The 19554-nt window shown below is 47.6% G+C and overlaps 1 protein-coding gene across 1 annotated transcript in view; it reads right to left on the reverse strand.

Moving 5' to 3' along the window:
* The window catches only part of PTDSS1 (phosphatidylserine synthase 1), a 360643-nt gene that overhangs the window by 114556 nt on the left and 226533 nt on the right, over positions 1 to 19554 (reverse strand). Inside the window, exons 7-8 of the mRNA XM_078686999.1 lie at positions 10238 to 10379; positions 8268 to 8380 (exon numbers count right to left, since the gene is read on the reverse strand). Coding sequence (XP_078543125.1) covers positions 8268 to 8380; positions 10238 to 10379 — 255 coding nt within the window. The remainder of the gene's footprint in view (positions 1 to 8267; positions 8381 to 10237; positions 10380 to 19554) is intronic.

Consider the following 19554-nt stretch of genomic DNA (forward strand, 5'->3'; position numbering starts at 1 on the left):
GGAGCATGAGAAGAACTTCTAAACACAGACAATGTAGGTATTTCACATCCTGTCGACCTGGTGGAGTGCATGGTGGAATTTGAAAAAACTCCAGGATATGGCCTAACTGGATAAGGTTGTGGACCCATCGGTCTGTTGTTATTTTTTGCCACTGCTGAAGTTGTCACGAAAACTTTCCCCGTAAGGTGGCCTGTGAAGGAGTGGAAAGAGAGGTAGCCGGAGCCTGCAACTAGTCATTGGCAATGTGAGGAATCCTTCCCCTGTCGCCCTGCTCTCCCTCTAGGGGGCAGAGCTTGAGTATGCCGCAGACTGTGGTTGACACAGAGTCTGCGGGCAGTATGGAGGTGTAAGAGGGATATCGATATTGCTGGTATCCACCTCTGTAGGATGGAAGACCTCTCCCTCTCGCTCCCCTATAGAGTACCTGTATTGAAGCATTCCCGAGGACATGGCAGTGTCGGTGTCACCCCCCCCCCTTACACTACCCCACCAATGTTACCTGCATGAACCGTGACTGTCGATATGCTTGCCAAAAAAGCACGGAAGGTCAAGAATTTTGCTTTACACTACCGGCCTAAAAGATGTCGCCCTAAGCTATCCTTGGTGGCATAATACTGCGGCACCCCCAAGCGATCTAAATACTAAAGTGTCAATATCCATCGCACAGTCGATATCCTCCATGGGTGCTCTCTCCCCTTCCTGGAGGATCTTCCTTGCGTCTGTTTTACTGTCCTCAGGAAGCTTAGCTATGTAAGGTGCTAGATCGTACCACATTGGCCAATCATAGCATCCTCAAATTGCGAGAGCATTTGCTGCTCTGACCACCAGAGCCGACATTGAGGAGAATCGCTTGCCAGCATTATCAAGGCGCCTGGCCCTCTTTATCTGGAGGTGTGGTAATAGGAGCTGAAAGAGTTTTGGATTTCCTCTGTGCAGCCTGAGAGATCACATAGTCAGGCTTCCGATGACCAACAAGGAGCCCGCGACCAGCGCCAGGAACCCTGGTTCGCCAGCGCTAGAGCTCCTCAGCCCACCACAAACTAAACACTGGTAGGAACTTCAACTGCAAGCTCTCCTCACCTTTCGACACCCTCAGACCCTTCACCAGCAGCCACTGCCATGACTCCGAGACCCAGGACCCTCCACCACCCTCCAGCAACAACTCCATCGCACCCAAACCCAGAGGTGCATCCTCCTCAACGTCCGCTCCCTCCACTGACACGCCACGGAAATCTGGGAACTCCTCAACAGCACCGCCCCGGACATCGCCTTCCTCACCGAAACCTGGATGAATGCCACCACCAGCCCTGACAACACAATCGCCATCCCTGAAGGATACAAGTTCACCCGGGAAGACCGCCCCAACCGAGGCATCGCCATCAAGACCAACCTCCGACTGAGCACCTACTTCGACGGACCCACAGACCTTATGGAACACCTCTATTTCAAGATCCAGACCAACCCCTCCTCCACCCTCCGAGGCACCCTCATCTACTGACCCCCTACCCTGCACTCCCTTCGCAATTCCATCACCAACATCAACACGCCACATGACATCACCTCCACTGATTTCGCGCTGCTAAGAGAACTCAACTTCTACCTCGACAATCGCAGGGACCCCAACTCCGCCTCCCTCCTGGACAACCTCCTCACCATCGGACTCAAGCAGATCGTACCTGAACCAACGCGCTCAGCGGGGCACACCTTTGATCCCATTTTCACAGCAGGGAACTCCACTACCTTTAGCCACATCTCCGAATTCCAATAGGCGGACCACTGCTGTGTCCACTTCACCTACACCTTAAAATCCAACATCCCCCGAAGATGCCCACATCAGCTCCAACGCAGAAATTGGAACAAAATCTCGGATGACCAGCTCGCCGACACCCTCAGCAGCTCCCACCACCACAAACGGTGACCCAACCACCGCCGCCCACACCCTACACACCGACTGCGCCAACACCATCGCCCCCTCAAGAAAGCCTCCAAGTCCTAAGCCAAGAAAGCCAGCTAGTTTTCCACTGAACTCCAAGACTCCAGACGCACCTGCAGACGACTTGCAAAACTGTGGAGTAGCTCCAAAACCCTCGACAACTTCAAAACAGCTACTGCGGCCCACCACAAGCTCATTAGATTCGCAAGGAAGAAAGCTCTATAGGACAGAATCTCCTCCAATGCTCACAACAGCAAAGAACTCTATGGCATCATCAAAGAGTTCGCCCAACCCAACAGCGAGTTTATAGACCTCACACCCTCCCAGGACCTCTGCGACAGACTCAACATTTTCTTCCATCACAAAATCAAGACAATCTACAACAATTTCGAAGACAACGACCCACACAAGAACCCCCCACCACGGCCCCCAGTAGCAGGCAACCAGCACTCAACAGCTGGACCGCCCTAAGCATCGAAGACACTGAGTATAATGAAGACCACCCACGTCGGGGCCCCCACGGACCCCTGCCCCCACCACATCTACCGTAAAGTCGTAGACATCCTCGCCCCGAACTCCAAAGTATCATCAACCGCTCCTTCGAGACCGCCTCCTTTCCCGACAACTGGAAACACGCCGAGATCAACCCTCTCCTGAAGAAACTTTCAGCGGACCCCATAGACCTCAAGAATTTCAGACCAATCTCCCTCCTTGCCTACCCAGCCAAAATCATGAAAAAAAACTGTCAACAGCCAACTTGCTGCCTTCCTCGACGAAAACAACATCCTCGACTCATCCCAATCAGGATTCAGAAAAAAACACACTCCTCACGGCAACAGATGACATCCACGCTGCCTCCTCGACAGAGGAGAGACTGTGGCCCCCATCCTCCTCGACCTCTCCAAGGCCTTCGATACGGTCTCCCACCACACACTAGCCCGCAGACTCCATGAAGCGGGAATCCGGAACAAGGCTCTCGACTTAATCCTCTCTGGCAGAACGCAATGAGTCAGACTCCCCCCATTCATCTCTGAACCGACCCCAGTCCCACAAGGATCCTCCATCAGCCTGACCCTATTCAACATCTATATGGCCCTGCTCGTATCCATCACCAGAGAACACGGACTCAACATCACATCGTACGTAGACGACACCCAGCTCATCCTCTCCCTATCCAACTAACCCAACACCACCAAAAGCAACTTTCAAGATGGAATGGAAGCCGTCACCAGATGGATGAAGAACAGCTGCCTCCTACTCAACACGGACAAAACGGAGATACTCATAATGGGCCCTCACCCCGACACCTGGAAAGACACCTGGTGGCCCCCCATCCTCAGGGAACCACCCGCCTCCACGGACCATGCACGCAATCTCAGAATCATTCTGGACTCTGAACTCAAAATGGACCGCCAGGTCAGCGCCATCACCTCCTCCTGCTACCACACCCTATGCCCGTGGTACTCATAGTACAGCCCGCGGGCCACCAGAGGCCGCCCGCGGTCCTTGAAGGCAATGTACCCATGGTCCCCCAGAGACAGTGGAGAGAGAGAGAGACAGTGGAGAGAGAGAGACAGTGGAGAGAGAGACAGTGGAGAGAGAGAGACAGTGGAGAGAGAGAGACAGTGGAGAGAGAGAGACAGTGGAGAGAGAGAGACAGTGGAGAGAGAGAGAGAGAGAGAGAGAGAGAGAGAGAGACAGTGGAGAGAGAGAGAGAGAGAGAGAGAGAGAGAGAGAGAGAGAGAGAGAAAGTGAAGAGAGTGGAGTGAGACAGTGGAGAGAGAGAGACAGTGGAGCGAGAGTGGCAAGAGAGTAGAGAGAGAGAGACTGACTGACAGACTGAGATACTGACTGACTAGGAGCCAGACAGAGAAATAGACTGACTATGAGAGAGAGACTGGCTGACGGAGAAAGAGACTGACTGAGGGAGAGAGAGACTGACAGAGAGAGAGAGAGACTGACAGAGAGAGACTGACTGACAGAGAGACTGACAGAGAGAGAGAGAGACTGACAGAGAGAGACTGACTGACAGAGAGAGAGACTGACTGGCTGAAGGAGGGAGAGAGAGACTGACAGAGACTGATAGAGAGAGAAAGAGACTGACAGAGAGAGAGACTAACTGACAGAGAGAGAGAGAGACTGACTGACTGACAGAGAAACAGACTGACTGACTGAATGACAGAGAGAGAGACTGACAGAGAAAAGAAAAACTGACTGACAGAGAGAGAGACTGACAGAGAGACAGAGAGAGACTGATAGAGAGAGAGAGAGAGATACTGGCTGGCTGTGAGAGAGACACTAACTGACTGACAGAGAGAGAGAGAGAGACTGACAGACAGACTGACTGACAGAGAGAGGGAGACTGACTGAAAGAGACCGACGGAGAGACACTGGCTGACTGAGACACTGACTGATTGACAGAGAGACTGACTGACAGAGAGACGGACTGACAGAGAGAGAGGGAGACTAAGAGAGAGAGAGAGAGACTGACAGAGACTGACTGAAAGAGAGAGACTGACAGAGACTGACTGACAGAGAGAGACTGACAGAGAGACTGACTGACAAAGAGAAAGAGACTGACTGACAAAGAGAAAGAGACTGACTGACAAAGAGAAAGAGACTGACTGACAAAGAGAAAGAGACTGACAGAGAGACTGACAGAGAGGGACTGAGAGAGACTGACAGAGAGAGAGAGCGAGACACTGACTGACAGAGACACTGACTGACTGACAGAGAGACTGACTGACAGAGAGCCTGACTGACAGAGAGAGAGAGAGACTGACAGAGAGAGCCTGAGAGGTAGAGAGAAATAGAGAGAGAGAGACTGACAGAGAGAAACTGACAGAGAGAGACTAACAGAGAAAGAGAGAGACACTGACAGAGAGAGAGAGAGAGAGAGAGAGAGAGAGAGAGAGAGAGAGAGAGAGAGAGACAGTGGAGAGAGAGAGACAGTGGAGAGAGAGAGACGGTGGAGAGAGAGAGACAGTGGAGAGAGAGAGAGAGAGAGAGAGAGAGAGAGAGAGAGAGAGAGAGAGAAGTGAAGAGAGTGGAGTGAGACAGTGGAGAGAGAGAGACAGTGGAGCGAGAGTGGCAAGAGAGTAGAGAGAGAGAGACTGACTGACAGACTGAGATACTGACTGACTAGGAGCCAGACAGAGAAATAGACTGACTATGAGAGAGAGACTGGCTGAGGGAGAGAGAGACTGACAGAGAGAGAGAGAGACTGACAGAGAGAGACTGACTGACAGAGAGAGACTGACAGAGAGAGAGAGACTGACAGAGAGAGACTGACTGACAGAGAGAGACTGACTGACAGAGAGAGAGACTGACAGAGAGAGAGAGAGACTGACAGAGAGAGAGACTGACTGGCTGAAGGAGGGAGAGAGAGACTGACAGAGAGACTGATAGAGAGAGAAAGAGACTGACAGAGAGAGAGACTAACTGACAGAGAGAGACTGACAGAGAAAGAGAGAGAGAGAGACTGACTGACTGACAGAGAAACAGACTGACTGACTGAATGACAGAGAGAGAGACTGACAGAGAAAAGAAAAACTGACTGACAGAGAGAGAGAGACTGACAGAGAGACAGAGAGAGACTGATAGAGAGAGAGAGAGAGATACTGGCTGGCTGTGAGAGAGACACTAACTGACTGACAGAGAGAGAGAGAGAGACTGACAGACAGACTGACTGACAGAGAGAGGGAGACTGACTGAAAGAGACCGACGGAGAGACACTGGCTGACTGAGACACTGACTGATTGACAGAGAGACTGACTGACAGAGAGACGGACTGACAGAGAGAGAGGGAGACTAAGAGAGAGAGAGAGAGAGAGAGAGAGAGAGACTGACAGAGACTGACTGAAAGAGAGAGACTGACAGAGACTGACTGACAGAGAGAGACTGACAGAGAGACTGACTGACAAAGAGAAAGAGACTGACTGACAAAGAGAAAGAGACTGACTGACAAAGAGAAAGATACTGACAGAGAGACTGACAGAGAGGGACTGAAAGAGACTGACAGAGAGAGACTGACAGAGAGAGAGAGCGAGACACTGACTGACAGAGAGACTGACTGACTGACAGAGAGCCTGACTGACAGAGAGCCTGACTGACAGAGAGCCTGACTGACAGAGAGCCTGACTGACAGAGAGCCTGACTGACAGAGAGAGAGAGAGACTGACAGAGAGAGACTCTGACTGACAGAGAGAGCCTGAGAGGTAGAGAGAAATAGAGAGAGAGAGAGAGACTGACAGAGAGAAACTGACAGAGAGACTAACAGAGAAAGAGAGAGACACTGACAGAGAGAGAGAGAGAGAGAGAGAGAGAGAGAGAGAGAGAGAGAGAGAGAGAGAAAGAGAGAGAGAGAGAGAGAGAGACTGTGATGGAATTGGGGTCAAAGTGTGTATGAAGCTATGCAATGCCTCTTAAAATTGCTATTGTCTGCTAATAAAAATGTATTATCAAAACGTGCTCTTTGTAGTTATATCTGCTTTTAAAGTACAGCATTGTGTAATGTTTTGAAACAGGTTTGATTTTTTTTACTGTAACCCCACCCCCCCCCCCCCCGCCCACTGACCCCACCTGTAGTGGTGCGGCCCTCAATCACAAACCACACTGTAATTTTGGCCCCTGACAGAAAGTTTGTGAGTACCCATGCCCTATGGCTTCTTCACAAGACTTTCAAAAGGATCCCCCCGAACACAGGAAAACTGTCACACGCCTTCATCACTAGCAGACTCGACTACGGCAACGAACAGCAAGTACCTCCGCAGGAAGTCCTCAACCTGCTGCACCACTGCCACATCAGCCAGCACCTCCGGACCCTACACTGGCTCCCCGTCGAGAAGAGAATCACCTTCAAGCTTCTCACCCATGCAGACCAGGCCCTCCACAACACCGGACCTGCCAACCTGAACCACCGTCTCGTCTTTCACGCTCTCTCCGCTCGGCACAGCTCTCCCTCGCAGCAGCAGTACCTCAGATCAATAAAAGCAGAACAGGGGGTCGCTCCTTCTCCCTTCTTGCGGCCAAGGCATGGAACTCCCTCCCTCTACACCTCCAACAGATGGCATCAGTCCCCAAGTTCCTGAAGGAGCTCAAGACCTGGCTCTTCGATGGAACTCAGTGATCCTCCCGGATCTGCGGTCCCCCTCCCACTCTCAACTACTTACTTCAGCGCCTTGAGATCCGCACCGGGTGAGTAGCTAGCGCTTTACTAACCCCTGATTGATTGATTGATATTAATTTTACCAGAGTTGTTGTAACAGAAAACCTGTAGGACTTTCTGACCAAGGCGATACGTGCCAATAAGACAGCACAACAGCAGAAAGTATAAAAGGAGACAACGGATTTTTACTCTGTGTTTATAGAAGCAGCACAGTACCACTGTATGCTGTAAGCGTAACACATATGAATGCTGCATGTTCAGTGAAACCGAAACCAATATACCAACAAGAAGCAGGGTTGATTGGTACCAAGCTGCAATGAATGCACCAGTGTTACCTGGATCTGGGTAAGTGGCATTGCCCATTTAGAAAGCAAATGAGAGCTGTGGTTCGCATGTAGGTGTCAAGGCCTCCGTGGCGTTCTAGGTGTGGAATTCCACACAATGGCAGACGTAATTCCTATGGTGGTGACTTATAAATTGCTGCATGCCACTTGTTATTTGGTTAACTGCTGAGGTAGTGTCTCCATTTGCTTTAGTACATAGCAAGTAAATTTGGGACCCTGGAAACAAAGTGTAGATACATTCTACCTAATTTAATAGGTATCACTAATCACAACCATGAAACCTATGATAAGGGGGATGAAAATATTTTTCTAAATCGAAGTGAAAGTCCTCAATACACTGTATAGAATTAAATAGGGCCCCTAAAGCTTAGAAATCCAAACAAGAAGCAAAATACTTTCCATATAATTGGAAGAGTTATGATAAATAGCAGAACAATTAAAAGCATGAGGTGGACAATGGAGACCCAGTTCCTTAAAAAACTGGCCCTGGAACATTGTGTTACCCTTAAGATCCCAACATAAATTACTTACAAGAAACTGGGTTGCATAGTAAATTGTAACTATGCGTTTGCCACCTGCTCCTAAATTGTTTCATAAACCAGTAATTCAAGACTGTTAAAAAACAAATGAAGCCAAATACAATGGCTTCCCTCCATGGAATACAGAGGTAGAACATGTTGGTATGGTATACATCTTAAACATCTAATAATTACAGTCCGATTCACTACTGTGCTACAATATATTCACCTACTCTTGAGCCATTACTTCTCGTGATACCAATGAGGACAGCACATTGCCACAACAGCATTTGTAAGGTGCTTACCGTACAGTAGGTGCAGTAATCACTCCAATGAAGAGAATCCGACACCAACTCAATGCATGACTTGCTTGGAAGACAAAGATATGCTTTAAGAAGAAAGTGTTCAGCTCAGTCAGCTACAAAACAAAAAAGGCAGTACACATTTGATTTAGTTTGGAAACATGAGTATGACTATTTGTTTTACTTAACCCCTTCCCTGCTCATGACGGAACCACGCCGTCATGAGCCATGGGCGGCGTGTGCTCATGACGGAGTGGTTCTGTCATGCTATGGCCGCTCCGCCCACGCAGCACTGATTCCCCGCCTGTGCGGGCGAATTAGTGAGTGGGCGGAGTAGTTACGGAACCACGCCGTCATGAGCACAGCTCGCCCGTGGCTCATGACGGTGTGGTTCCGTCACAAGCATGGCGGCGCTGCGCTACCCCCCCAGCGACGCGCCGGATTTACCGATTCGGCCAAGTGGTTAAAGCACAATATATTCCTACACACACACACACAAAACAAACCTCTGGGATCACACACTCTGCGTTGCTGCACTTGGAGTCTTTAGTTAGGAGGAATACATGGTAAAAACAGTCTATTAATCTGTTTCTGGATAAAGTGATGATCTCAAATACATCACATCAATGCAGTGATTTTTACTATGTCTTGAAGTCACAAGCCAGGAACTAAATAAGTAAAAGTCCTAAGTGTATTTTCAGAATTACAAATTCCATAACGAATGCACAGATATGTTAAATCATAATCTCTGCCTACAGCACAACAGATGAAAATGAGAGTAATGCGAAAAGTGGAAAGACTTAGGAAGGGATTTTTGGAATCAGTCAGTCTAAATAAAAAATATTTGCAGCTGCTTCTCTGAAAGTCCTGGCGTGACAACTTGAAAGATAAGTTAGTCAAGAGTTTGGGAAAACTTAACTTAAAGAACAAGATGTAGAAGAGCGGAGCAAGCTAAACTTGTCTAAAAACTCACAGAGCCAAGGTATTAGCATAATAAATATTAGCTATGAATAAATCAGCTAATATTAGCTATGGAAACTGCAGCAAGAATGCACTATCCCAGATCTATTTCTCAGGAAGATGTTTGCCCATACTTATATTGCTGTTCTTTTTATTCTTAAATTAATCTCTAGTCTTTCTTTCGTTATAACGCCGTATATCCCTGATTACTGACTTAAAGGCATCCCACGTGGCAGCTGGTTGTGCATCTTTGTATTGGTTGGTATTAAAGTATTCTTCCATTTGGTCTTTCATCTTCTTTTCTATCTTCAAGTATGAATGAATTTAATTTCCAAGGCTTCCCTTCCTATAAGACTCACTTCATATAAAGTCCGAAATTATGGATGCATATTCTAATAGCATTGTCAGGCTTACCTCGATTTTGATTGTCTGGGTCAACAGTGTACCTGTCCCCCCCCCCCCCATGTGGTTAATTCTGGAAAAGCTTCTGATTGTTTGAAAAGAAGGTAGATTTTTTTTCTCTGCAGGGTGTTATTCCCTCTATTGGTTATATAAGGGTGAGTAGTGTAATCTAGTCTGGAGTGTTTATCCTTATATGTACTATATTAATGTCTCCCACCCAAATAATTTCGCCTCTGCCAAATAAATTTCTTTTAGCCTATTTCATGGTACAAAGTAACTTACAGGCAATTTTTCTCCTTTCGAAACTCCAGTTTGAAATGTCACTTCATATGTCTTTCTTTCCCACCTCTTTAGGTCGGTCTCATATTCTAGGGTGGGGAGTGCATAGGGACTGGAAGAGCCTACAAGTATTTGCGGGAGCAAGAGTTGTTTCGTTCTAATGACTCGTAACGAGAAGCATATGCAATCTGAATATTGATCACAGCTAAGAATTAACCGGGACTTGTAATTCAAGTCAAACCTGCGAGATTGGCAAAGCATCTGCACAACAAGCACACAACAAAACAGAACTTTCATCAAACTACAGTAAAAATTCCATAACTTTTGTGCACCTGCCAGATGATCATGAAAAGATACACTCCGGCCACTCTTTGGAACGAAGACTTGGGATCAAACCAACGAACGTAAGTCCAGCTTGCAGGCGTGAACTGCAGCACAGCTCTCTTGATTTTCCCTGTGGTTGTATGAATATCTCTTAAAATGGAAAAGAAAAAAGTTACATGGAGTATATCGAGGAATGCTAGTACAAAGCACAATCTAAAAAGGCAGTTTGTTAGAAGTAACAATTTACATTTTTGCACTGTTGTAAATATTATCTGATGTTGGCAAAGCGGTTGCATGACGAATTTGACCACAACAAAATAAATGTGAATGCCAACAGTAACATGCAGTTAATATATTGTTTACACTGCTCATTACAAAATTGGTTTTCTAGTACAAATAGTTTTGAAAAAATTCTGATTTCAAATATGCATTAAAATATATTACAGAATGCAAAGCCCCTCAGCCAAATTCTCTCTGCCTTTGCGCATCCGTTTATACTCCTACCTTCACATTATCCAGATAAACTGAAAGCAAACAGTAGGATCCGTGTTACACTCTTCGCAATATGTGGCAGTAGCCATTTGAACAAGTTACTAACTTTTGTTAACACTCTTTCGAGTGGACTCCTCACCTTTAAAATATTTCCCAGGCACCAAACTGGATCTGGAAGTTTTCATAGCAGTGCTCTGGTGAGCCACTAGGTGGTGCCGTGAGGCTTCGCATTGACTTTGTTCCACCCCAGAAGTGAATCAATTGGAGGTACAGGTGTCCAAATCTCTAAGTTGGGACCATTTTAGATGGAATAGATACCAAAGCAGTACCTACCTAGGAGGAGGGTCTGTGAAGGTGGAGGGTCTATGGAGTTGGCTTAGAATAAAAAGTCCTGCAGGATCAAAAAGCAAAATGCCCTTCGCATTGGACCTGGCTGTCAAGGCAGCAATGGTTCATGAACTTCTGCACTGATGTGGCCTGACTTATATAAAGGTCAAGACCTCCGAGTGTCAGTGCAGTGGTGGTAGACGTAGCCCTGGTGGAATTGGCTCTCAGACCTTCCGGAGGCTGCTTGTTGGCCAACGTGTACGAGATATTAGTGCAGAAGACTATCATCGTGACAAAGTCCTTTACTGTTGCCGCAGAGAACACAACACAAAGCTCATAGTCCACCCTAAGGTGGATGTAAATGCTTATACTCCAGTCCATGGAGTCTCACCTCTTGATGGGCGAGGCAGAACTTTGGAAGGGTGATGGATTGCCTAACGTGAGAAAGAAACACAACTTTTAGTAAAAAGGCTTTAAAAGGCTGCCCTGGCCCTCAATGCCAGTTAGTCAAGAAAAAAGTGAAGCAGGCTGTCAGCATCAAGAGAGACAGGTGCTCACTCAAGTGATGAGCTGAAGTGATCCCAGTGATACAGTTTCGAGACTCAGAGGACACAGTGAGCAGTAATGCATTCGCTTGAAGAGGGTGCACCTGATTAATGTCTGTACCATATTGGGATCCCACTGTGGCATCACAAACGGTTTGGAAGGGAACATGTGTGTCAAACCTTTAGCATCATAGCAGGTAACAAATAAAGATGGCTGGCCCAGTAAACGCAAAAAGATCGAAAGGGCCAACAAATAATGTTTAATAGTGCCCACTGCAACACTGACAGGGCTGGAACGTCAGAGGGCATGATTTGTGACACAGCTCATTCTCAATCCGCCAGCTGAGCTCGTACAACCTGGTGTTTAAAGATCTTGCCAGATGGCTCAAGATCAGGGATATGTCCAAACACTTCAGCCAATTCCAGCAACACAGACCCAAACCCAGTACCCCACTTCAACCTGATGGTTGCAGTACCACTTGGCAGCTGTACTGTCCACAAGAACCCGCACAAGCCTTCACCTGATACACAGAGGGTGGCTTCTAAACCCAGTTGGAGGGCCTGCAGCTCCAACAGCCCTCTAATCTCCAACTCTCCCAGATGGCCTACCCAACACAGCAGTGACATGTCCATTACCACGGTCTGCTCTGGGTAGGGTTGCGGTCAAGCAGCCACCACTGAAGATCTACTGCAGTCTCCTCCAAAAACCTGGATAATATCTGCCAGGTTCCATTGGTTCTGGCTCCACTGACATGTCAAATCCCACTGCTGAGCCGGCATATGCCACCAGACGAAGTAGGGTGCATGGGAGGGGGACTGAAGGGATTGGTTCCATTGATGACATGCACACTGTCCCCATCCCCAGCTACCAAAGGACAGAGGTGACTGCAACGGGGCAGTGGGGTTGGCGCGGTCTAAACACCACACTTCTAAAGCAGCCCTGAAAATATCAGGACTGATGAGCGAACAGTATGGCAGAAGTCAAAAGGCGTGAAGAGTACGCCATTGCCCATCTTTCCTTGAAGCACTCCAGGGCAGAATCAGCTTTTTCGCCAAAAAGGCAGAATGTATCAAAAGGCATATCCTTGATGGATGCCTGGTCATCTCCGTAAAAGTTTGCAGATCACATTCACACATGGCATCTGCTTACCCTAACAACTGGTAGTATGCAAGCTAGCCCGAAATATATATTTGGCCACATCCTGAGCTTTCTGAATGGTTTGAGCCAGTTGAGCCAAAGAGGACCTGAACTCTTCTGGGTCCATTAGCAAGATCTCACTACCCAAAGGGCATGGATAGAACGGGCTTGCAAACAAATGGCCTTGACCAGCCTCAAGGCTAGGCTGGCTGAAGGAAACATCTGTTTTCCAAATGCCTCAATGAGGATCAATCTAAATTACTAGTCCAGGCCTTCTCACACATTGCCTCTATGGCTAAAATTGTTAATAACCCATCTTAGGGTTGTGCCATAATGACGGCCAAACTGTACTGCATTTCTAATAACACTATGAGATGTTATTCTCATTGGATCATGCTCCAGAAATTTGTGAGCAAAGTTATCGGAGACATTGGCCAAGAACACAAAAAAGAATTCTGTGGCATGAAAAGAACTAGACTAAACATGATTACTGAAAGGCGAGTACAGAAGGATTAGTTACTTACCTGTAATCCTAGTTCTCTTCCAGGGGTATACTCATTAAAGTCATAAGCACTGAATTATCTCCGCCCATGAGCGGGAACCCGGAACACATAACAATATACATATATATGTGTAAATATATCAAAAAGTACATTGTACTAAATAATTATACACATATACATGTATAACAACCATAATATGCAGCCTAACATATACACATAGGCTAATAAAGCCAACCTTACACACGTTCTGAAGCATGAAAATATGCTAAATATAAATGCAATAAACAGGCATGAGCCCAAAATGCATTTCATAACCATGAAAAACTTTTATTTTCATCAAAGAACCTGTTGTAAACAGTTATTAGCCTAAAAGGCTGCATATGAAAAATTGTCTGTGTACAGAAAATCAGACTGGCACCCTGCCTTTAAGGCCCCAGAGAATCTGCACACTTTGCCTTTAAGGCCTCTAGGAGAACTCTGTTCCCATCATGCACCACAGGTGACAGTTAGGTCAGTTCTTTTGTACGGTACAGTAAACTTTTAGCAGGAATCTGCACTTAAAAAACTTCATAATACATATTGAAAAGCACTTCAATGCTACTGTTCGCCCGGGGAGGCGGGAGGGTGCTTATGACTTTAATGAGTATACCCCTGGAAGAGAACTAGGATTACAGGTAAGTAACTAATCCTTCTCTTCCAGGGGATACTCATTAATAGTCATAAGCACTGAATAGAGTAGCAAGCTCATACCCACTAGAAGCGGGCGAACAGATAAATGCATAGATGCACTTTTAACAACACAGGGTTTAACTAGAAACAGCAAACAAATTTCTGAGTGATGCTTGTCCCACTTGTGTATCAACCTGCGCATCAGAATCCAAGCAGTAATGACGTGTAAACGTATGCACTGAACGCCAAGTAGCTGCTTTACATATCTCTGACATAGCCACATTCCTAAGGAGAGCTGTGGTAGCAGCTTTCCCTCTCGTAGAATGAGCCCTAGGTCTACCTGATAAAGACTTGTGGGCTAGCTGATAAGCCAGTAAGATACATGACACTATCCATCTAGAAATGGATCTCTTGGATGCTGCCAAACCAGTATTCGTAGGACCATAGTTCACAAACAAACGGTCCGTGTGTCTCAACGACTTTGTTTTATCTAAGTAAAATTTCAAAACCCTCTTTAGATCCAATGAATGCAAAGTCCGCTCAGCCGGACTCGAAGGGTTTGGAAAGAAAGTAGGCAATGTGATGGATTGGTTCACATGAAAATCCGACACCACCTTTGGTAGAAAAGCAGGATGAGTCCTAAGCACCACTCTGTTTCCATGAAAAACTGTGTATGGTTCCTTGCAACACAGAGCCTGAATCTCGCTCACTCTACGAGCAGAAGTGATGGCTACCAGGAATGCTACCTTCCAAGATAAGTGTTGCAAAGAAGCTTTATGTATGGGCTCAAATGGTGGACCCATCAACTTAGTCAATACCACATTAAGCTCCCAAGGTGGAGAAGGAGACCTGACTGGAGGAAAAACCTTCCTTAACCCTTCTAGAAAATCCTTCACCACAGGCATCCGAAAAAACGATATCTGTATAGGCGATTTTCTATAAGCCGTTATTGCAGCAAGATGGACCTTGATAGAACTAAACTGCAAACCAGACTCAGCAAGGTAAAGAAGATAAGGCAAGATCACCTGTTCTTGACCATGAATAGGATCAAGACCTTTACTCTGACACCAGAGGTAAAAGCGTTTCCACTTAAATCCGTAGGAGTGTCTTGTAGAAGGCCGCTTTGCCTCCTTAAGAATGTTCATACACTCCGGATTCAGCTGTAAATGTCCGTACTGGATGACTTCAGGAGCCATGCTGCCAAGCGCAGGGAGGGCAGATTCGGGTGAAACACTCGCCCCTGCTGCTTGGACAGAAGATCCGGGCGACAAGGCAATCTCCTGTGTGGCCTGATGGACAACTGGAGGAGATCTGGGAACCACCACTGGCGTGGCCACCCCGGGCAAATCAGTATCATTCTGGAGTTGGTCTTGTACATCCGGTTGATCACTGCTGGTATCAACGGTGTCGGTGGAAAGGCGTACAGCAAATTTTGACACCAGTCTATCAAAAGGGCATTCCCGTGAGACCCTTTCTGGGAAAACCTGGACGCGAAGACGGGGCATTTTGTGTTTGCCGCGTCTGCGAACAGATCGATGTCTGGTGTTCCCCAAGCCTGGAAAATGCTGTGCGCGACGTCTTCGTTGAGAACCCAGTCGTGCGCTTCGACGAAGTCTCGGCTGAGGCCGTCGGCCTCTGAGTTGAGACTTCCTGGTAGGTGAACTGCTGTTATGGACAGGTCCCTTGCAAGTAACCAATGCCAGATGGTCTGGGCTTCTATGGACAGAGTCCTGGATCTGGTACCCCCCTGCTTGTTTAGATAATACATTGTTGTGGTATTGTCTGTTTGTACCAGAAGGGACCGAGTCTGTAGAGATGGAGCCAGAGACTTGAGAGCAAGATGGACCGCTCTGAGTTCGAGTAGATTGATGTGATATCCTTTCTCGAAGTCTGACCATAGCCCTTGTACCTGAAGAGGGCCCATATGTGCCCCCCAACCAAGGAGAGAGGCATCTGTGATGAGAGTCTGCATTGGTGGGTCCTGATGAAAAGGAACTCCCTTTATCAAGTGTGCCTTCTTCATCCACCACCGAATGGAATCTCTTGCCGACTGTTGGAGATGAATTCGATCCTCCTAGCGTCCCGTACTCTGCTTCCACTGATCTTCCAGACACTGCTGCAGAGGACGCATCTGCAAACGTGCGTTTGGCACGATGAATATGCATGATGCCATGGACCCCAGGAGAGAGGATACTTGCCGAACTGTCGGACGAGCATACTGGAGGAGAAGCACGCACTTCGCCTTGATAGATGACCATCTCTCCTCCGAAGGACACACGTTTTCGTTTTCTGTGTCCAGCTGCGCACCCAGGTAGTGGATTTTCTGGGTGGGATTCAGTATGGACTTCTTGTAGTTGACTTGCAGACCCAACTTGCACATGAGTTGGAGGCATATCGATAGATGTTCTTCTAGTAGCGATGGGGATGAACTCTTCAGAAGCCAGTCGTCTAAGTACAGATATATGAAAATCCGTCTCTTTCGAAGACAAGCTGCCACTACCGCCATACATTTTGAAAATGTTCTGGGAGCTGATCTCAGGCCAAAAGGGAGTACTGAGTACTGGTAATGATGAACCCCTACTTGGAACCTGAGGAACTTGCGATGCTTTCTGGATACCGGAATATGAAAGTACGCATCTTTCAGATCGATGGAGCACATCCAATCCCCTTGGTGTAATTGAGGGAAAATCTGATGAAGAGCCAGCATTCGAAATTTCTCCTTCCGAATGAATTTGTTCAATACCTTCAGATCCAGAATGGGTCTGAACTCCGTAGCTGGACCTTTTTTCTGTACGAGAAGAAAATCGAGAGTACAGGCCTTGACCTCTCTGTTGAGATGGTACTGGTTCTATGGCGTTCTTCTTCAGAAGGACGTTCGCTTCCTGCTGCAAGTGCCTTATATTCCACTGAACCCTCCTTAAGGGGCGAATGAAAGGAGGGGGCTTCTTGAATCTCAAAAGGTACCCGCTCTGAATAATACTCAGCACCCATCTGTCCTTTGTGATTTGCTTCCACTCGTCCAGATACCACACAATACTTCCTCCAACCGGAGTGGCACACGGTTGTGGAGGAAGCATCCGTTCATTGCTTTTGAGGCTGCTTGGTAGCAGAGGATTGCTGCCTGTTTCCATTGCCTCTGCCTCGCCCAGGTCGTCGCTGTTGAAATTGCGACCTCTGCTGATTCTGGCCTTGATTTTGCGAGGACCAATTCGACTGTTGGCCCCTCTGCTGAAAAGATCTTTTGTCAAAGGGACGAAAATTACCCCGACGTCGAAATTCTTTTTTCTTTACAAGACCGACAGCTTTCAGGGTGTCCAACTCCACTTTCATTTTAGACATTTCGTCGTCAGCGTGAGAGCCAAATAGAGTCGAACCATTGAAAGGTAAATTCACCACTGGCTTAAGTCCCGTAAGGCGAAGCCAAGCCGTACGTCTAGCACAAACACCATGTGCATAACCATGAGCTGACAGATCCGCCGCATCAGCAGCCGCACTAATACTCTGGTTAGCCACCAATCCTCCTTCTTCCACTATTTCCAGGAAGTCTTTCTGATCCTCCTTAGGGAGTTTATCTGCAAAACGAGTCACTGAGTCCCAGAGCAGACGATCATAGCGACCCAATAAGGCTGACGCACTGGCCACTCTCATGACCGAACCTGAGGTGTTGCACATTCTTCTCCCCAAGGAATCCATTCTCTTACTATCCTTTTCAGGTGGAGCAGAAGAGGTAGATGCCGCAGAATGTGCTTTTCTGACCGCCGCCACAATAAGTGAATCTGGAGGAGGGTCAGAACGCAAAAATAAAGGATCCTCTGCTGGAGCCCTGTACTTCTTAGCAATCCTAGAAGGACCAGAACCCACCGTGGCCGGAGTTAAGAATGTTCTCATTGCTGGTTCTATTAATCCGGGCACTAACGGCAGAAGAGGTCTACCAGTCGTCTTGTGATGTAGGGTTTCAAAGATGACTGACGTTGCTATTTGAGGAACTGCCATCTTGATCTTGAACTTATTCGCCCCACGACACAACACATCATTAAATGTGCCCAAATCATCCACTGGAGACACTCTGGAAGGAGGAGTAGATGAGATTGTGGGAGAATAGTCTCTATAGGAAGATCTTAAAGAAGACTTCGAAGACGTAGAAGATGAGGAAGGAGACCTACTCCGCCTCGGAGGAGTTGCCGATCGCTGCCTCATTCGTTCCCGTGAACGTGATTTCTCTCTCACTAAGGACCTAGAGCGTGATCTTCTATGCAGCTCCGTCTGAGGGACCGGAGCCCTCATCCCCATCAGTCCTGCATCTGGACACATTTTCCAATGTCTCAGGCTTTCCAGCCACCTCGGAGACAAGTTACTAGGCCGCCCTACACGCTCAGGTGAAGCCTCAGATGACACCTGCACAATATTCAGTCCAGTGGAAGACTTGGAGGCTCTGGAAACTACACTGTGCTCAGAAACCAATGAGCCAGATGGAGTCCGTTGTCTGGGCACCAATTGTCTATCATCCGACACCTGTCCTGAGGTTGAGCCCGAATGAGCCACCACAGACGAGTCCTGGTGCACTACCTCTTGTCCCACCGCAGACCTGTCGTCTTGCTGGTCACGCGGAGAAGACAAATGTTCTGGACTGATGTCTGACCTCGACAAAGACCTAATTGAGGTCCGAGAGGCCGGTCTGGATAGTCTCGACGCCGACCCATGTTCGGGTGGGGGAGACCTAGACACTCCATGCTTCGAGCCCGAAGCAGACTTCGACATCGACCTATGTCGCGATGGAGACCTTGATCTTCTCTTTTTAGGTCTCGACGTCGACTCCTTCGACGTCGTCCTTTCTCTCGACGTCGAGCTCTTCTTCAAAGACGTCGTAAGTCTCTCTCTCGACCTCGGTCTCTCCTTCGACGTCGACACTTTCCTCGACGTCGACACACCATCCTTCGACGTCGACACACCATCCTTCGACGTCGACACACCATCCTTCGACGTCGACACCTTCGTCGTCGGACGCCTCTCTTCTCTCGACGTCGACTTCTCACGAGCCTTCAACGTCGGACATGGCACCCCCGACGTCGTCTTTACAGCAATCGACACCAGATGTCTCGACGTCGAAAGAGATTTCGACGGCGACCGCCTCGACGCTGAACCTTGCCTCACCGGCGAAGTCCTCGACGTCGACGGAGCCCTCTTCGACGTCGACAATGTCTTTTTTGACGGCGACGCTCCCTGGAGTCGAGTTTTCTTAGATCTACCTTCTGGAGACGCTGATCTTCGACGTTTAGGATGAGAAGATGGCTTGGAAGAGGAGAATAAGCCCTTGGAACTCTTCTCACCACGGTTTTCTCTCTCCAGGAGGCCCAGCAACCTCATTTTCTCCCTTTCTCTTAAAGTTCTACTAGAAAGGTTGAGGCAGTGATAACAATCCTCCACCTTATGAGAAGCTGGAAGACACACCACACAAACAGAGTGTGGATCTTTTTGACATCTTCTTCCCACAGGAAGGACATTTGTAAAATAAAGGTGGCATTCTGACTAAAAAATACCAACAGTTAGTCAGAACAAGATAGAAAACACCACCAAAATATTCTTTTGTCAAAAAAAGGTAAGAAAAAACCAACTTCTGACAGAAAATACTACAAATGAGCAGAGCTCAAGTT

This window comes from Lissotriton helveticus, chromosome 4_1 (genome assembly GCF_964261635.1).
Source record: "Lissotriton helveticus chromosome 4_1, aLisHel1.1, whole genome shotgun sequence".
Taxonomy (NCBI): Eukaryota; Metazoa; Chordata; class Amphibia; order Caudata; family Salamandridae; genus Lissotriton; species Lissotriton helveticus.